General features: G+C 46.4%; 1 protein-coding gene across 1 annotated transcript in view; it reads left to right on the forward strand.

The window, feature by feature from the left end:
* The first annotated feature begins 361 nt into the window (after positions 1-361).
* Positions 362-20,480, forward strand: part of RETREG1 (reticulophagy regulator 1) — a 129,982-nt gene continuing 109,863 nt past the window's right edge. The window contains exon 1 of the mRNA XM_042952907.1: positions 362-677. Within this exon, the coding sequence (XP_042808841.1) occupies positions 385-677 (293 nt within the window). The 5' untranslated portion in view covers positions 362-384. The remainder of the gene's footprint in view (positions 678-20,480) is intronic.

Here is a 20,480-nt window from a genome sequence, read left to right on the forward strand (position 1 = left end):
GGCGCTGGGCTGCCATCCGCTGCCCGCGGAAGGGGCGCCCCGTAACGCCCTCCAAGGCCGGCGGAGGGGCGAGCGGCGGCCCCGGCCCGAGGAAGTCAAGATGCCCCGTTGATTCCGCCGGGTCCCGGGCGAGGCCTTCGAGGGGGACGCGCGCGCTCCCCGGGACGCCGCCCAGCGCCCCGCCCCCGCGCGAGCTTGGCCGCACCCACTTCCCCCGGGAGGCGCCCCCGCCGCCGTCGCCGCCGCCGGGGCTGACGTCACGAGGCACCCAGCCGCCGGCGCCCCGCGGTGCGCGCCCCGCGCGGGGACCCGCCGCCCTCGCCGCGCCGACACCCGGACGCGCCGCGCGCGCGCGCCCGTCCCCGCCCGCAAGCGCGGCCGAACATGGCGAGCCCGGCGCCTCCGGAGCACGCCGCGGAGGGATGCCCGGCCCCGGCTGCCGCGGAGCCGCCCCGGGCTCCCCCCGAGGAGCAGGGAGAGGAGGCGCGGGAGGAAGGGGCGGTGGCGGTCGTCGCGGGGCGACAGGTGGAGGAGGCCGCCGGCGGGGTGGCCGCCGCCGTGACCTGGCTGCTGGGGGAGCCGGTGCTGTGGCTGGGCTGCCGCGCGGACGAGCTCCTGAGCTGGAAGAGGCCGCTGCACAGCCTGCTCGGCTTCGTCGCGGCCAACCTGCTGTTCTGGTGAGAGCTCGGGCTGGGTGGGGACGCCCAGGAGGGCAGGTGACCTTGGGGCGCCCGGGAGCGGGCAGAGGGGGCGCCCCGGGCGCGGTGTGTGTGTGTGTGTGTGGGGGGGGGGGGGTTGTGCACGCTGAACCCTGCGACGGAAGTGTCCGCCCTGCCCCACTTTCGGGGCCACCTTTCTCGAACAGGTAGACACACACACCAACTTTCCTGCAGAAGCGCTTTGCTACAAACACAGTTGTCACCCTCCGTGTGTGTATCCACCCTGGCAAGGGAGGCGGTTGGCTGGCCCGCAAGCACCTGTACCTACAGGTGTGCCGAGCGTGCCCGGAAACTTGGGCCTTTGCTTTCGAAAACTCACGGGTTTTCACCTGCTTGCCAAAACCATGCCAGTGCAAACGTGCTTGAACTTGTATTCGCTCTCGCACCCCGAGCAGGCGTGTGGACCAGCTTAGGTACACGCTCAAGACTGCGCCGCCTTCATCAGCCACCTGATAGGCACTGAATGATTTGTTTTCCATTCCCTGGAGGGTTGGGTTTACTCTCTTAATTCCCTGATGAGAAAACAGGAGGCAAACAGGTGGATTAGGTACATCACCCCCTCCCCCCGCCACCCAGGTGTGCACAGTGTGGAAAACAGTCGTATTTTCAGGTGAAGTACAGATAGAATACACAGGAATGTTCTCGGAAAAGCCCCTGATCAACAGGTTTGTCTCTCCAAAAAGAGCCCTTCACCAGTAAGGACAGGGAAAGTGTCTCACTCCTTCACCGAAGGACGTGCCGTTCCTCTGTTACCAGTCTGATGGGGGGTGGAGAAAAGCGTTCTTTGTTTGCAACTGTGTCCTCATAACAAGCATGATCCACACCAGTGCAGGATAAGCAGGGGTTTGGCAGGAGATACCTTGTTACAGGACACAGATTTCTTAACCTTAACGTTAGGATATAAAGTAACCAAAACATACACAGTCTGCCATTTTCTTTGTTAACCAGAGCAACTTGAAGATTTCTCTACTGATCTGTACCAGTCCTGGTTTCCTCTTAAAATGAGCGATATCTTACCAGGGTCCTTGAATGTGAATTTACTTTGGGTATCCTAGCTGTGTGTGTTTCTACTGTTTATTCCAAATTTCTTTATCCTGTTATAAAGTTTTGTAAGGCCTCAAATAAGGAGGATATGTTGTATTATGCTACACGGAGCCACAGTCAAATAATCTCAGGGCTGTGTTTCCCTCGTTTTTCAAATTGTACTTATTTATTATTAAAAAATAAGGTAATAGCCTCGTAGTTCAGACGTTTAAAGGTACAAAGTGATACACATTTCGAGGTTGTCTTTGCTATGCCTGTCTCTGGCTACCCAGTTTTCTCTCAGAGGCAACCAAGGATACAGTTTCCTCTGTAGCTTTCCAGATTGTGAATGTTTTAGCAAATAGGCAATATTCTACACAAATTGTGAGATACTATTTGGGCTATTCCTCTTCTCCTATGTCTTGGCAATCACTTATTCTTTTTCAACTGCATAGGATTCTATCATTAGGATGCTACAAATTATTTAACCTGTCTCCTAATGGACCAAGATAATTTCCAAACTTCTGCTATTTTAGTGTTAGAGCTAATGGCCTCTGACACGCATTATTCTGCATATGTGAAAGCATTTCTGTAGGAAAGAGTCCCAGAAGTTTAATTTTTGGGTCCAAGAGAATGTGCATGTGTAATTTTGATGGATATCATTGTAGAATGTCCTTGGAATTCTATTAATTTAAACTCCAGCCAGCAATATGGGTGACTGCCTGTTCCTCTCTACTCTTGCAAACAGTGTTATACCAAACTTTTTGATCTTAAAAAGCAGGTAGGTGAAACAGCGTGTCCCAGTTTGGCATTAAGTTGCATTTCTCTGGGATTGAGCAGTTTTTCTCATGTTCAAGATCCATTATAATTATCTTTTCTTTGCATTATCTATTTATATATTTATAAATATATATATTTTGTATATATATATATATTTTTTTCTTTGTCCATATTTTTAGTTGTGCTATTGGGCTTTTTCCTATTGATTTGTAGGAACTCTTTATGTTAACAACTTTAGCCTAATGAGTGTAAGTTGTAAACATTTTTTTCTGATATATTTTTAATAACAGCCATTAAAGAGAATGTTTTTTGCATAAAGTAATTGAAAGGCATATTTGGTGTTATTTTGGAGTGATGTCTTCCATCCATTAAAAGCAATATTTAAGTAAGCTCTGTGCCCAGCGTGGGGCTTGAACTCATGACCCTGAGATGAAGAGTTGCATGCTTTACCTACCAAGCCAGTCAGGCACCCCCATCTATTTTTATGAGTTTGATGGGCAGGTAAACAGTGGCCAGGCATTCAGTCCAATTACAGCTTTCTGCTTCTCTGTTTTATTTCTTCTCCTGTTTACATTATCTACATTCTGTGCATGTTTTCTTTGACAGAAAGATAATTGTCCTGCTTTTTAAATTCTTAAATACTTACTAATTGCAATTTCTGACCCATTTATTAATTTTATTAAACTGTTGGTGTTTTATCCCCCTCTGTTGCTTTTGGGGTTAAAACAATTTTCACAGTCACCGTATTCTTTAAATAGTGTGCTGATCAAGTGGTCTTAAATTATGTGATGCTCTAACATTCTGTGTCCTGGGGACTCTCAAATTTGGTATTTTTCATGAGAAAAACAGATCAGCGTTCAAAGTAAGGAACCCTAATCTTAAGCGATGGTGATGATGTTTTCTCTTTAATTGGTGTTATTTCATTTTTGTGGAAGTTCACTTTTTAAAAATATTTTTTTTTGAATGGTTTAGTACTTGATGTGAGCTGTAGCTTTCATGATTTTGAGTTTGGGCTCAAAAGCTCTAACATTTTTTACCTGCATGTGTAAAATCTGCAAGATTTTCGTGCTGTGAACCAGGAGCACAAAGTCTGAGAGATGCCTGTAACCAATGGGTATAACAGAAAGTTGCGTGAAGGAAGCGTAAGAGAAGAATCAGAAAGAGGATAGTTCATTTGATGGAGTTTGGGGGGAGTGACAGCAAAGTGGATGGAAGAGCTTGTGGCTCTTCATAAGGCCGTCATGCTTGAACAAGACCCCAACGGACAGGAATGATTGGGGTAGATCTAACATACGGTCAAAAGCATTCCAACCTTAAGAACTTGTACTTCGTGTTTTCATGCAGTCACACAGTGGTTGGTAGAGAAAATAAGGAGATGAGACTGGCTAGTTGTTTGGGACACATGTTTGGGGGCAGTGGTCACCTCGAATGTCAGACCATGTGTTTGAACTTGTTTTTTTCTATAGACAATGGGGACCCCCCAAAAAAAGTCAAAGTGTCCATGAATATGTTAACGGGTAAGTAAATTTTGGTACATGTTCTCCTATCATAAAAGACTATATCACAATGAACATAAACTACAGCTATAGGCAACAATATAGATGAATTTTACAAACATCACTTTGGTCAGAAGAATCACACAATACATGTAGGACGATCCAGGTTCTTGAAAGTTTTAGAATGTGCAAAACTACACAGTATTGATTAGGGCCATGCACATAGGAGATTAGAAAGACACTCTTATCCCTAAAATCAACAAAATGTTTATGCCTGGGAAGAGTGAGAAGGTATGACCACAGAGGGACACATAGAAAGTTCTGGGGCACAGGCAGTGTTTTATTTTTTGACTCAGGTGGTAGTTACATGGCATTAAAATTCTAATTATTTTAAACCTGTGCATGTGTTCTCATCTATGATATATTTTATGAAAAATGCTCGAATGCTAAATAATGCTTAAGAAATGGTATGCTCTCACGGCTCAGAGGAGCTTGATAAAATGTAGACCCCATATAGTGCCTGTCTCGAGAAGCAGGATTTCCACAACCTGAAATAGATTGGGCACCAGCCCAGTAGTCTCAGGGCTGGGTCTTCCTCATTTTACCAACAGAGGACATGTTTTTGAAATTGTCTCTCTTAATTTTAAATTTTATTTATTTTAAGAAAACGCTAATACCGCTGCACAGTTCAAAAGTTTAAAAGTACAAAAGGCTAAACAGCCTGGAGATCTCTTTCCCACGCCTGTCCCTGGCTACCCAGTTTCCTCGCAGAGGCAATCAAGGACACCACTTTTCTTTTAAATATAATTTATTGTCAAATTGGCTAATATGCGGTATGCAGTGTGCTCTTGGGTTTTGGGGTAGATTCCCATGATTTCTTGCTTCCATACAACACCCAGTGCTCATCCCAACAAGTGTCCTTCTCAATGCCCACCACCCATTTTCCACTCTCCCTTACCCTCCCCGCCCCCCCCCCCCCCCCCCCCCCATCAACCCTCAGTTCTCTGTATTTAACAGTCTCTTATGGTTTCCCTCCCTTTCTCTCTGTAACCTTTTTTCCCCCTTCTCTTCCCCAATGGTTTTCTGTTAAGTTTCTCAAGATCCACATATGAGTGAAAACATATGACATCTGACCTTCTCTGACTTATTTCACTCAGCATAAATTACCCTCCAGTTCCATCCACGTTGCTGCAAATGGCAGGATTTCATTTTTCTCGTTGCCAAGTAGTATTCCATTGTATGTAGAAACCACATTTTCTTTATCTATTCATCAGTTGATGGACATTTAGGTTCTTTCCATAATTTGGCTATTGTTGAAAGCGCTGCTATAAACATTGGGGGTACATGTGTCCCTATGCATCAGCACTCCTGTATCCTTTGGGTAAATTCCCAGCAGTGCTATTGCTGGGTCATAGGGTAGATCTATTTTTAACTTTTTGAGGAACCTCCACACTGTTTTCCAGAGAGGCTGCACTGGTTTGCATTCCCACCAACAGTGCAAGAGGGTTCCCGTTTCTCCACATCCTCGCCAGCATCTATAGTCCCCTGATTTGTTCATTTTAGCCACTCTGACCAGCGTGAGGTGGTATCTCAGCGTGGTTTTGATTTGTATTTCCCTGATGATGAGTGACATTGAACATCTTTTCATATGTCTGTTGGCCATCTGAACATCTTTGGAAAAGTGTCTATTCATGTCTTCCCATTTCTTCACTGGATTATTTGTTTCTTGGGTGTCGAGTTTGGTAAGTTCTTTATAGATTTTGGATACTTTATCTGATATGTCATTTGCAATTATCTTTTCCCATTCTGTCAGTTGCCTTTTAGTTTTGTTGATTATTTCCTTTGCAGCGCAGAAACTTTTTATCTTGATGAGGTCCCAATAGTTCATTTTTGCTTTTAATTCCCTTGCCTTTGGAGATGTGTCCAGCAAGAAATTGCTGTAGCTGAGGTCAAAGAGGTTGTTGCCTGCTTTCTCCCCTAGGGTTTTGATGGTTTCCTGTCTCACATTTAGGTCTTTCATCCATTTTGAGTTTATTTTTGTGTATGGTGTAAGAAAGTGGTCTAGTTTCATTCTTCTGCATGCTGCTGAAGGACACCACTTTTAAGCACAACATAAAATAGAATGAACACAATAAAGCAGAAAATACCCATTTTTTTGTTTTTAAAAATTAACTTTTTTGCAGTATACTGTCATCAATAAAATGCACACGCTTCCAGTGTACAGCCAGATGTATATGCTTGTGTATGCACATACAGCAGTCAAGATCTAGAACATTCCACGGCACCTGGGTGGCTCTGTCAGTTGAGCGTCCATCTTCGGCTCAGGTCATGATCTCGCAGTTTGTGAGTTCGAGCCCCACATCAGGTTCTTTGCTGTCAGCGCAGGGCCCACTTTGGATCCTCTGCCCCCCTTTCTTTGCCCCTCCCCTGCTTCCATTCACCCCCAAATAAACATTTTTTAAAAAAAAAAATCTAGAACACTCCGTCAATCCAAAAGATTTCTCTGATTCCCTTTCCGGTCAGTACCTACTTCTGGGGATTGATCTGCTTTATGTCACCATAGATTAGAGTTATCTTCCGTAAAGTTTCATGTAAATGATACAATATAATACGATGTCTTTGTTTGGCTTTGTTTACTCGGTGTGAAGTTTTGAGATCCATCCCTGTTGTGTTTTTGGTTTTTTTCCTTTTTATTGTTGCCCGGTATCCACTTAAGATATTTGCCACAATTTGTCTGGGCATTCGCTAGTTGATGTTCATTTGGGGTCTTTTCAGGGTTGGCTATTATGAATAAAACTGGAGGGGTGCCTGGGTGGCTCAGTCAGTAAAGCGTCTGACTTCGGCTCAGGTCATGATCTCCTGGTTTGTGAGTTCAAGCCCCACATCAGGCTCTGTGCTGACAGCTCAGCCTGTAGCCTGCTTCAGGGTCCCCCTCTCTCTTCCCTTTCCATGCTCATGCTCTGTCTCTCAATAATAAACATAAAAATTTTTTTTATGTTTATTTATTTTTGAGACAGAGAGAGACAGAGCATGAATGGGGGAGGGGCAGAGAGAGAGGGAGACACAGAATCGGAAGCAAGCTCCAGGCTCCAAGCCATCAGCCCAGAGCCCGACGCGGGGCTCAAACTCACGGACTGCGAGATCGTGACCTGAGCTGAGGTCGGACGCTCAACCGATTGAGCCACCCAGGTGCCCCAACATAAAATTTTTTTTAAAAAACTGGTAAAAAATTCGGGTCCAGATCTTTGTGTGAAATGTCTGTTTTCAGTGAGAACAGGGGCAAGGTCTGACCCGTGTCTTGTGTGGCTATGTAGCAGTTGCCTTGGATAGTTCAGCGATGGGACCAAAAGCCCATCTTCTTCACTTCCTTGCTGGAAGTGCTGAAATTGAATGCCTTACAATGCGGCCATCCTCTTGAGGCACATTCTACCTCTGCAGCCTAGAAAGCCACCCTGATGTGATTTCATTTTGAACCCACGGTTGGAGCCCATGACATACAGAACAGTCCCTGCACAGGCCGTTTTCCTCAGGGCCTCTGGCGTTGCGTGGTGACATTCCCTTCCATTTCTGGAAATAGTAAAACTGTGAGAAAGGGATTTGCTTGAGGGGACTACGCTAGGGTATACCTGGCAAGAGGCACATGGGACTCTGCCTTTTGGGTTTTCTCAGGTCAGGCGTCTGTGCTGTCTAGAATGCCCGGGACCCACTGAGAGCCCTGGCAGCACTGTCCTCAAGAGTTGGTTTGGAAGGTTGCAAAGTCCAACTCCCACTTGCTTTCAAGAGCCCCCCTGTCCCGTCGCTGATGGGTTCTTCCAGCTTGCATCGGGGTCGTGCCCTCTCAGAGAGTTGTCTCTGACTGGCATCATCAAGGGCGTCACCTGGGCACTTGTTAGAGACAAAGATTATGGGCTCGACTCCACACCTACTGAACCAGAATCCCTGGAGGTGGGACCAAAACATCTGAATTTTCTCCAGCTCCTCAAATGACTCTGTACACACTCACGTTTGAGAATCACTGCATTTGAGCACTTTCCCGGATCACAAGCCCTCTTGTCCATGAGGCAGCATTTCCATTGGCGGCAACTCTAAGTGAATATTTTCCTTATAATGAGTTGAGTCAGCCTACCTTTTGATTACTTCTGCAGATGCCCAAGATCCACACCCCCTTTCTAGAGTAGTCCTTTGTTGCAAGCCGCATTCTCTTCTTATTCCTACCGAGGCTTTTTTCTCCCAACTGAGAAATTCTGGGCTCCTTCCCTCACTGTTTTCCAGACTCTTCTGGCCATGCTTCAGTTTATCTGTATTCCTCCTGAATGCAGCATTCCTGAGATGGTCTGAGCAGTGTGTACCACCCCCCACCCCCCGACAGCCTCCTTCTATTCACATAGCCTGAGACAAGAATTTCTTTATTCTAATTGATAGTAACCCCCTTTGGCAGCAACTATTATTGACAATTGTTAGATTCTCGTATATATATGTGTGTATATATATATATATACACACACACGGATACATATATATATATATATATGACTATACAGTTATAGTTTGTCAGACTATAACTACCAAAATTAAGGACATTCACATTTAGCACTTTATTTAAATCTTAGAACAACTCGACGAGGGAGGTACTGTTCTCTTTTTACACAGGAGGAAACAGGCTCATAGGAGTTTAACTGAATTATCAAGGATGACTTTGACCTGTGCTATTCAATAGAATGTTTGCAGCGATGGAAATATTCTGCATTTGTGCTGCCTGGTGTGGTAGCCTCTTGTGACGGTTGAGCATGTGAAATGTGGCTAGTTTGACTCAAGAACTGTAATTTTATTTCACTTAAATTTAAATAGCCGCATATGGTTAGTGGCTACCATATTGAATAGCATAAGCCTAGACCATAGTCATGAAGCCATGCCCTCTCTCCACCAATTTAGTATTGTTTTGGTTTGTGTTTTCTTTTACTGTGTTACTCTAGAGAGTAATAGAAGATTGTGGGAGCCGACAATTAGGGCTTCCATTTTATAATATTACAGACTTAATGATTTCACCATAGGGCAAAAATAACCGTGTTGGAAGAATGTTGCTTTTAGGAGGGATTTTGTTTAGTCTTAGCTGGTCTAGTTCATGTTCTCCACCTTCTCTCTGTTCCACCTGGACAGTCAGCAGCTACAGATGAGTGTCTGCTCCAGGCCTACCTGGTGTGGGCCCAGTGGGTATACGAGAAGCCCCAGGTCTCTGTTTGTCTCTGAGAGTTTACACCCTGGTTTAGGAGGCATGGCTGCCTCAGTGAGCTGATTGAAACACTACACCGCAGTTCTGAATTGTATGCCACGGTCTCTAGAGCCTTACAGTTTAGGAATAGCGGAGATCAGGAGGGTTGGAATAGTTAATGAAAGCTCTGCGCGAATTATCGTATAGACCTAAAAAGAGAGCTATAATTGTACGCGCAAGAATAACAATCAGGGTTTTCCATGTAGGACAAACCCAGGAATAAATGGGGCCTAAGTACCTGATGCTCTCAGCCTGGGGAGACTCACCTGCCTCACGCTGAGGGTCCATCCTGGGGAACACGAATAAAAATTATTATTCTTGATGCCTGGAACCAGCGTGGGATCGGAAACATTGTTAGATGTTCAAAAGGTGTGGTGAACTGAGCTGAACTAGAGAGTATTCCCCAAACTTAGATAGGGTGGGGCTAGTTTAAGAGGGGCCTTGCAAAATAGAAGAGGCTTCAGTTCCCTGAAAATAGTCATGGACTTTTTTGTATTCAGCATTTAGCAAACGTTTCTTGAGTGGTGGTCTCATGTGCTTATTATTAGACCCAGCAGCCCCTCGTGAGATCCCGTGTGAGGCTGTTTTCTCAGACTTTAGTACGCTAGCACCGGGAACTTGGGGTTGAGGACTTAAGAAATGGGGCTGGTTTAACCAGATTGATACTCCTCCTAGAAACCCCATCAGGGTTTCCTCTTTAATAACTATACACCTCGTCTTTAGTCATTTTGCACAATTTTATGTGTATGCTATTTGAGCGATAACTTTACCTCAGGTTCTTTCTGCTACTCTCCTTTTTCCCTTTTATCCTGTTGTGCACGACTGTTTTTAAATTGCTGGGTTGATCCAAATGAGTACAAATAAATGAGGTGTATCATTATTACTAGCCGCTGGGAATGCAGTGATGATTAAGACACATTCTGACCCCTGGTGTGAGAAACAGATTAGTAAGGAAACAATTCTTTTTTTTTTTAATTTTTTTTTAATGTTTTATTTGTTTTTGAGAGAGGGAGAGACAGAGCATGAACAGGGGAGGGCCAGAGAGAGGGAGACACAGAATCTGAAACAGGCTCCAGGCTCTGAGCGGTCAGCACAGAGCCCGACGCGGGGCTCGAACTCACGGACCGCGAGATCATGACCTGAGCCGAAGTCGGCCGCTTAACCGACTGAGCCACCCAGGCGCCCCAGTAAGGAAACAATTCTAATGCAAGGTTACGCTGTGCACACTGAGGTAGCACACATGGGCCAGGAAGAAGCAACAGAAAGAACTTCCTTGAGTCCTGAATGAAGGGGTCTGGGGCCGGGGCAGGAGGCAGGATGGTCAGTACCTAAAAAGTCAAAGAGAACTAATACCTATCGAAGAGCTCTTAGGTACTAGGTACTAGGTTAATTCATGGGAGCTTGAACGGGGCATACAGTGGCACTCATCTGGACCATATCTAACAAGCAGTTTCCATCTATTACTCTAATGTAAATACCATCATGTTGGACCCTTTCTTCCAAAACCTCCACGCAAAAATTCAACAAATATTTGTCGACCGCCACTGTTTTAGGTGCTGGAGATGTAAGAGTGGACACAAAATATGTACACATAGGGCTCCCTTTTTCACGGAGCTTGTACTCCAGTGGTGGGAATAGCAGAAGAAAGGCAACAAATACTCAAAAATGCTAGAAGAAGCTGGACACTATGGAGAAAACTGAAGCAGGGACAAGGAGTGACAAGGAGGTGCTACTTGGCTGAAGCGGTCAGTGCGGGCATCTCAGAGGAATGACCTCGAACAGACACCTGAAGAACGAGTCCGGGAATGATCCAGGCAGCTCCCTTTCTGGTGGAATGTTCCAGACAGAGGAAATGGTGTGTGCCAAGGCCCTGAGGGAGGTGGACTTGAGGTGTTAGCAGAAAAGCAAGGAGCCCCCTGTGGTGGGAGCTGGGTGAGCAGGGGGGAGACACCACTGGTTTGGCGTGAACTCGGTGCTACAGCTGTGCCAGATTCTGCGTTTTGGCTTTTCCTGAGCCCTCCTGGACGAAGGAGGGGAGCGAGAGCCTGGGGCCCGAGGCTAGTGAGGAGTTTCACCGAAGCACGTGGTGGTGAGGAGAGGCGGTGGGGGTGGGGGGGGAGAAGATGGCTTCGGGGGGACTCTGGAGGTATAATCCGGGGGATTGAGTGGTCTGGGGGTGGGAAGAAAGTGGTAGAGGACCGGCGGGCCTGCGAGGGTAGGTGAGGAGGGGCTGGCGTGAACCAGTATCAGGGACCCTGAGGTTCAGCGGGTTGGGGCCATGGGGGAAGAGGGTGACGTCAGTTTTGGGATGTTAAATTGGATGTGCCTTTGGGCCACCACATGAAGTCCAAGTAAGTCCCTGTGGGGTTCGCTCCATGGGCTGATGCTCGGGGGACAGAAGGTCGCAGTACAGATTTGGGTGTGTGGGGGTGCAGGCTTGGGTAGTTGGGAATTCCCAGGGGGAGCACTTGCTGGGTAACGAGAGGAGGGCCTGGAGGACAGTGTTGAGGAAACTGTCATTAGCGAGGTGGGTGCCCGAAAGGAGCCCCGTTCGCAGGAGCGTTGGGACACGGCGGGGCCCAGAGGGAGGTGCCGGGCAGATAACCGTCCAGGTCATTCCGTGTGCAAGTGCTCCCTCTTGGCCCCGGTGGGACCCGTGTCTGCAGGAGCCTGGCCTTCAAGTCACAGCAGAAGGGACTGATTCTCTCTTCCGTCCTCCTGGCCGTGCCTTCCTGGCCACTTTGCAACTTGGCTGGCTCCCGACTTGGCCAAGAGTTTGAGCAGTTCCAGAAATTCCCACTCTCGAATGTCGGGCTTTCGTGCCTGTGGAGATAACCTGTGTGAATGTCAGAAGCTGCACGTTAGCTGTTTCTGTTTGCACTCTTGTAGAGTCCTACCCCTGTCCCCTCCATGAGACGCCTGGGCGGGTTCTCCCAAGGACACTGGGATTTGTGGGGCTGGAGGCAGTAGGAAGGAAGGTTGATGACATGGGGCAGGAAAAGTGACACAGGGGGCTCTGGGGAAGCCCCGGGGGGCTGGGCTTGGAAGGACACCTCTTCCTGTGATGCCTGAGGACAATGGGCAAGGTGGACAGGCCTGGACTGGAGGTGGCCAGGGGCAGTGTGCAGTGGGGGCCGATTTCCCTTTGAAGGAGGAGGAGGAACTATTGAAGACATTGATGGAGTGTGAGGCTGGCTAGAGCTTTCGTGGGGAAGGATATCAGGAAATCACAAATGATTGTGTTTGGGGGAGATAGATGCTCAATTGCATTGTTTTCCTGGCTTTATTTATGTTTGGCATTTTTTTGGTGAATTTATTTTTATCAGATTCCTGTGTTTTCATCTTTGCCCCTTTTTTCAAGGTGCAGTATTAATTAAATTTTTTAATGTTGATTTATTTTTGAAGGAGAGGGAGAGACAGAGTGTGAGCAGGGGAGGGGCAGAGAGAGGGAGACACAGAATCCCAAGCAGCCTCTGAGCTGTCAGCACAGAGCCTGATGCGGGACTCGAACTCACAGACCCTGAGATCATGACCTGTACTGGAGTTGGATGCTTAACCAACTGAGCCACCCAGGCGCCCCCTAGGGTGCATTTTTTAAAATGAAATAGTACCAAATTTAGCAATATGGTCACCCCACATTACTAATGTGTAATTAGTAATGTGTATTAGTTTAACAGTAAGTATTTTGAGGGATATTTTCCATTTGCTTAAAGAAGTGAGATCATGGTATCCTTATATCATTGAAGACATGCTTTTGTTATTTTTTTAATTTTATTTTTAGAGGGAGCATACTTGAACAGGGGAGGGGGTGGGGGCGGGGGAGAGGGAGAAGGAGAAGGAGAGGGAGAGAGAATCCCATGCAGGCTTCATGCTCAGCATGGAGCCTGATGCAGGGCTCGATTCCACGACCCTGGGATCATGACAACTGAAATCAAGAGGTGATGCTCAACCAACTGAACCACCCAGGTGCCTCCAGACATGCCTTTAGAAGCATAAAATGCTTAACTATTTTCAAAGATTTTTTCTGAAATATTCTCTCTAGTGCTTTTTTTTCTCTACAGATTTCTGTTTATTGGGGAAGGAAATCTTTTTGTCTCGGGAACAAAGGTGGCAATACCCAGGTGAAACACATTGGGCCAGGTATGGCCACTTGCACGGTCCAGATGGAGCCTTGGAACTGGGGAAGGAGCAGGAGCCACCGGCCTACGGGCAGCCAGCTGGCCGAACCTTTCATGGGAAAGATCACCTCAGGTGGAGCAGAGAGTTCACTCCTGCTGTGGCCACCCAGGCTCACTGGGTTTCTAGATAAACCGATCCAGCTACTGTGGAACAAGGCAGGTTTCATTTGACAAATTCTGGTGCACGGTATTGTAGCCTTGCGTGATTTCACTTTGTGATGCCTGCAGTGGTCATTGATTTTAACAGTGACCATTTACTGGACTCTGCTGGGCACTTGATGTGGTTTGTATCTTACTGAATTCTCACATCACCCAGCAAGGGATCATTGCCTCATTTTACAGGAGGGATATTGAGGCTCAGGGCTTTTAAGTCGCTTGCCCCCAATGTGACCATAAGTGGCAGGGCTGATACCAGCCCTGGTATTTTAACTGGGCTTCTTGTATGTTCTTCCCTCAATAAACTAGACTCTACCACAAGGGGAGGTTGAAATATAAAATGAGACATGATTTTATATGACTTATCCCCCCTGTCTCCAGGACAGAGTTAATTTACTTCTCAAATTAAAACATCAGCTGCCTCCCACATAGCCGGAAATGCCTGCTTTAGGGAAAGAAGTTAATTTATTTTTCCCAGTAACGTTTCAGTACCAACCATGGCCTCATCCACAGCTCCACTCGGCCACCTTTGTATTCATTTGAGGCATGAATTACCAAAACAGGTTGTGCATTTCTCTGAGATGTCAGATGGTCCAGTTTTATCATATTTCATTTCCCTCCTGTGTGTGCCCTCTTGACTCAGGGAGGCTCTTTCTCTAGGTAAAATGTCAAATGGACTCTTGCAAATTCTCAGATGGCCACACCACTGATACTGTACCTAAAACATGTACTTTAGAATGTACATCTTGCTTAGTGTTTGGGAAATGATACCTTGTCTTTTTTTTTGTTTATTTTTTTTAATGTTTATTTATTTTTGAGAGAGAGAGAGACAGAGTGCGAGCCGGAGAGGGGCAGAGAGAGAGGGAGACACAGAATCTGAAGCAGGATCCAGGCTCTGAGCTGTCAGCAGAGAGCCCAATGTGGGGCGGGAACTCCTGGACCTCGAAATCATGACCTGAGCCGAAGTCAGATGCTCAACCAAATGAGCCACCCAGGCGTCTTTAAGTAGCATTCTGCCATGCCCTGGGTGGGGTTGGGCTGACATTGATGGTGATGTATTTTTTTGTTGTTGTCTATGTTTATTTATTTATTTTGAGAGGGAGAGAGAGAGAGACAGAATTCCAAGTAGGCTCTGCACTGTTGAACTGTGAGATCATGACCTCAGCCAAAGTCAGGAGTTGACACTTAACTGAGCCACCCGGGTGTTCCAGATGGTGGTGTCTTTATTTATTTATTTATTTTTAAAAATGTTTTTATTTATTTTTGAGACAGCATGAGCAGGGGAAGGGCAGAGAAAGAGGGAGACACAGAATCTGAAGCAGGCTCCAGGCTCTGAGCTGTCAGCACAGAGCCCGATGCGGGGCTCGAACTCACAGACCCTGAGATCATGACCTGAGTGGAAGTCGGACGCTCAACCCACTGAGCCACCCAGGCGCCCCGATGGTGGTATCTTCAATGGAGGAGCACGGGATGAGGTCAGGAGAGCCCAATGTGTCCTGCTTCTCTGGCTCACGTGCAAAGCCTGATGGTCTGCAGCTCTTCTGGGCCCCAGGGCCACCCCTTCCCAGGCTTGTATTTAACTCCTCCGTGAGTCGTCCCGCTGGGTCTTCTGTTAATTTCAGTTGCGGATCTGCCTGTATTTTCCATGGCACCTGCACAACCTGTAGGTATTTTATTTTTCTGTGTGTTTGTTCTAATTCTTAGAAACTTATTAAAACTTTGTTGAATACCCTGCAGGTCAAAGAAAAAACCCTATAATTAAAGAATACGTAGTAATGATGAGAATCATACACATGAAAATCAGGGACCGGCCTCTTTTTTTTTTTTTTTTTTGTATACACACCAACATGCTTTCTTTCTCTGATTAATGCCAACAGACTTTTAATAAAAAACAGCAGTCTCTCGCCCTGCCTCTCCCCAGTTCCCAGTCCTGTTTCTCAAGGCAGCTATTGTTAGTTTTCTGCTTTTTAGTTCTGTTTAGGCTTTTCTAAATAAGATCCTTTAAATGCCATTCCTTTTTTTTTCCCTTTACAATTATAAACAATACCTTAAAATTTCTGAAGTGTAATTGACATAGAACATATTAGGTTTAGGTAATCAACATAACGATTTGATATTTGTATAACAAAATGATTACCACGGTGAGCCTGGTTAACATCAGTCACCAAAGTTACATTTTTTTTTTTTTAATTTTAATTTGAGAGAGACAGGGAGAGATCTTAAGTGTCTCCATGGTCAGCACAGAGCCTGGCGTGGAGCTCAATCCCACGACGCATGCCTCAGGACCTGATCTGAAACCAAGAGTCGGATGCTCAACCGACTGAGCCTCCCAGGTGCCCCACAGATTTTTTTTTTTTTAAATGCCGTTTCTTGACTCAGCTATCCAAGACATTTTTTGCTCCCACCCCAACCCACGTATACACCTTTCCTTCCTCCCTCCACTATCAGGATGCCACAATTTGGGGTTCAGTCACTATGACTGTGCAAGCATTGTTCATCCACGAGTGAAGGGGAATGCCACATTTATAGCTCCTTTCTGGAATAACTTTATTATGCTGTTACTCTCTGTTCGGTCTTTTTAACTCTCCAACATTTCTAGAAAACTCCTTCTGATAAAGGGCAAACGTATCAGGCTGACATTTCAGTTCTCTCTCCAGCAGGAGCCATCCCTGCTGGAGCCCCCACCCTCCCGTTCCAGTCTAATGTCACTGTGCCCTGGGCCTGCTGTCCCCGTAGGACTTCTGCACGTCACCTGCTCCTTCTCTCCTGGGGTAAAGCCTCTTGTTGCTGGATCCGTGCTACAGATGGGGTCAGGGGAAAGTTAGCAGCCTGAACGGGGAGGTCCCATTTCTTCTTGAGGACATTCAAGGTAGTTTAAGATTTTCTCATGTTAATTGTGAGTTCTTCATTTGCTTTTGTTTTCGTTTTTGTTTGTTTTTTCTCTTACTAGATGCTTTCTTGGTGAACTCTTCTGTTGCGAGAGAACACATTGCCCAGCTTAGATCACGAAGGAAGCACATGTTTTGCGAACGTGTGTGCAGAAAGCGTCTTCGCCCCACCCTTTCAGCTGGTTGCTAGTTTGGCTTGGATTAGAGTTCTGGGTTGGGAACAATTTCCGCTTCCAGTTTTGAAGCCTCAGCTTCCCTGTCTTCTTGCTCCATCCCGGTGTTGCTTTTGAGCAGACGAATCCCTTTCCAACGCCTGGTCTCTCATAGGCGATCTGTGGCTGGCCTGGCTACTGATTTATGGTTTGTGGTGTTTAGGCGAGCGGGCGGCGGGCCGCCCTGCTGTGTAGTGATTGCCCGTGCTTCAGGTCTTGGGGAAAGCCTAAAGCATTTCTTTCCGGCTTTCATACTTTCAGAACTCAGCGTTTGTTTGCCCCGTAAAAGCTGCGGATGACTTTTGTAGTCCTTTCTCTAGGTGGATGGAGTTGCACACAGGGCTTCTGTGTGCGTCCAGTGGGTATTCCCTCAGAAAACAGCACGAGTGGGCCCCCGCTCTCCCCGGAGTGGTGCCGGGAGGCTTCCCTGGCTGGATGCTGTAGGCTTTGCTGAGTCAGTCGTCCCCCGGGGGGGATGGGGGCTGGGGGGGGGGGCGGGAGGAGGGCTGGGTGTCAGGCCTGGCAAGCGGCCTGGCCTTGTGTGAACACATGAGATCCTAGAAGAGGCTGAGCCTAAGAGAACCAAAAGGTGGAGAGAATTCATGCCTTGATCTCCTTAGCACAGCGCTCAAAACAAATATCCCAACCCGGCACAGACCGGAGGCACTGAGTTGAGAGAGTGTTGGTGCTGTTTACATTTTAGATTTGGGCTGGAGCTTAACGCTCCATAGGTGCCAATTCCCGCTTGTCAGCTTCCAAACGGCCACCGTGGCGCTTTTGCCTGTGTTTTGCTCGGCCATGGAGCACTGCAAGAAATGTGCATGCAGAGTAGCAGATTTCAGCCAAAGATGAGTGGAATGAATCTATTGGAATCATCTGGGACCCTGAGCCCCCTAGTTCTCTGAAGGTAGCAACCTGTTTTCAGTGTTACAAAGAAGGTGCTCATGCCTATGGTCAAGTGGAAGTAGCTTTGACCCAGTAAGCCACGCTATTTATTTTGTTAGCAGCTAGAGCCTTTCAAAAGCAGGCACCTGTGTAATAAAATCAAAGGGAGAGGATCTTTGCTCCAGTTTAACCACCTCATTGCACAGATGAAGGAACTGAGTCCCAGGGCTCCACCGTGAGCCGGTGACAACGTGACCCATGTCACAGCCTCCTGACCCCTTTTTCTCAAAGCTGTAGGCCACTACGTGTTGAAACCGGGAGCTTGAGGAAACCTGGGAAGGCAAAGTAATAACGCTCCCGAGTGCCAGGATCACCGATGGCGGTTTGCAGGTCGATGTGGAGATTTTGCTCTGTTGATCCAACCATGTCTTTGGGGGCTTGGGAATCTGGAGTGAGTGTGTTGACCGGCCTCCCCGCGATTTGCCAGGACCCTCAGAAGCTCCCGGCAGTGAGCTTCAGACATTTGCTTTAGACTTCATGCTTCTGTCTTTACCCACCACCAGATGAGCTAGAGTTTGTCAAAAGTTGCTTTTGACAAAAGAGAGCTTCCTCTCTCAGTAGTAACGGCTTGCATTCGACTAGGTTTCCCTGAAACAAGGTGTTTAGTATCCAGATAATGGGAAAAGAGCCTTCTTTCAAATGATGAGGGTAAGTTCATCCTAGAAAACCTTCTGTAGGAAGAATTCTTGTCAGTTGAAAATGCATCTACTGTTCAAAGGAAACATTTAAAAAATTTTTTTTAAGGTTTATTTATTTTGAGAGAGAGAGAGAGCATGCATCGGGGAGGATCAAAGAGAGAGGGAGAGAGAGAATCCCGACGTGGGGCTTGATCCCACGAACCATGAGATCATGACCTGAGCCAAAATCAAGAGTCACATGCTTAACTGACTGAGCTACCCAGGCGTCCCCAAAGGGAACGTGTTTTTATATGTTCCTGAATTACAGATTGATATTTGCGTTTGCTACAACACTAACAAGACCTGTGAACGTAGAGTCACTTTAATACGTACATTAGTTATCAAACGTAACTTAAGGGCTTTTGTTGTTGTTATGACTAAAAGGTCTTCAAAAGAGCTGCTGACCTTTTCTCACCAGGCTCTCCTGCTTGTTCACAAACAAAAAACATGCATGCACTCCGTTCATGAAAAAACTGAAGGTTTCATGGGAAATAAAAACAAAATAGAAAAATAAAGACCAAAGTTGTCCTTCCGAGCAGCATGATTTAGGGAGTCTGAGAGGATTCCACCATGACTCAGAAGGTGGTCAGTCGCTCATCTGGGGCTCAGTTGCTCACAAGTACATAAAACCCAAATCCACCTTTCTATGAGAAGGAAATGGCTCAGAAGCTGGAGGAAGGACATTATATGAAATTCTCTCTGCAGTTGAGTTCCTGTACCCTGAATGGGCGTGTCACGGGGTATTGACCGTGGAGCTCTACATCTTTCTAGGAATATGTATTTTCTTGGGGCACCTTTTGACTTTAACTTCCAATACCATCTCAGTAAAATCGGGACAACAGCTGCATTGATGTCGTGTATAACATCAAAAACTTCTGGTGAGAGACTTTACTTATTATTGTAGTTTATGAGAAAATGGTATACTAAACTTTCAACTTTTTGTTAAAAATGATCTCTAAATATTTAAAGATATTCAACAATAAAGTTTCATTTTCAGCTCAGATTCTGTTTGTTAGGATCAATTAAATTTTTTTAATGTTTAGTTTTGAGAGAGAGAGACAGAGACAGAGACAGAGACAGGGTGAGCACGGGAGGGGCAGAGAGAGAGGGAATCACAGAATCTGAAGCAGCCTCCAGGCTCTGAGATGTCAGCACAGAGCCCAATGCAGGGATTGAACCAACAAACCATGAGATCATGTCCTGAGCTGAAGTCCGGCGCTGCACCGACTGAGCCACCCAGGTGCCCCCCTGGATAGATTTTAAAATAAATCCAGTGGGAATGGAAAATATGATATAAAAATTGCTTTTTAAAAATTCACTAGTGCTAGTGAACACTAGCTTTCCTTTATCAAAATGGACAATGATCATTTCCATGAAAATTTTTTGCTTTAAATAACATCACTAAATATAGCTGAAAAGGTGACACATTTGTGTATTAATGCCACATATGACTACAACATTGGATTCTGTCTATTTGCCAGCTCTCAGCTGCCCCGGAATCTCTGCTGTGCTGGGGGATTACCTGGTGCAGTCAGGTGGGTGTCTTAAGGCTTACGAGCCCATGATTGCCACGTGCATAGGGCGTTGGAGATCATGGCTGTTAGCAAAAGAACCATTCTTGGGTTAAAGTCCCTGGGATGTCAGTGCTGATCTTTGGCTTCTAGTTAGAACTCCCAGGTGCCCAGAAAGAAGCCCGGACCTATGGTGGGCATTGGTGTGGCTTTCATCGCGAGCATGTCTGCTTAGGCTTGAGGGAGGTACATCTGCGACCACTCCTCTGGAGTGAGGATGCATCAGTTGGCCAGGGCATCGTCCTCTTTGACCTCAGCAACCACCTCATTGCAACTGGGCATTGGCACAGGGGCATATTAGGACTGCCAGACTGACTTCCAATAGGTTATGAGAAGCCAGATCTTCCCTTAAAGAAATAAAAGTTGATCTAAGTAGAGGTCCAAGGGCCATCCATGCTATCTATCCATTGCTCCCCAAAAGGTCTTCCAAATTGTACAGAAATTTTGATGCTTCCCATATATATATATATTTTTTTCCATTTTGGCAAGCTGTTAGTGTTATGATAGTGTGCTTTAGGGAATTCATGGTAAATGATTACATTAATACATCCGTGATTAATTAATTA

This window comes from Panthera leo, chromosome A1, assembly GCF_018350215.1.
Source record: "Panthera leo isolate Ple1 chromosome A1, P.leo_Ple1_pat1.1, whole genome shotgun sequence".
NCBI classification, from domain to species: Eukaryota; Metazoa; Chordata; class Mammalia; order Carnivora; family Felidae; genus Panthera; species Panthera leo.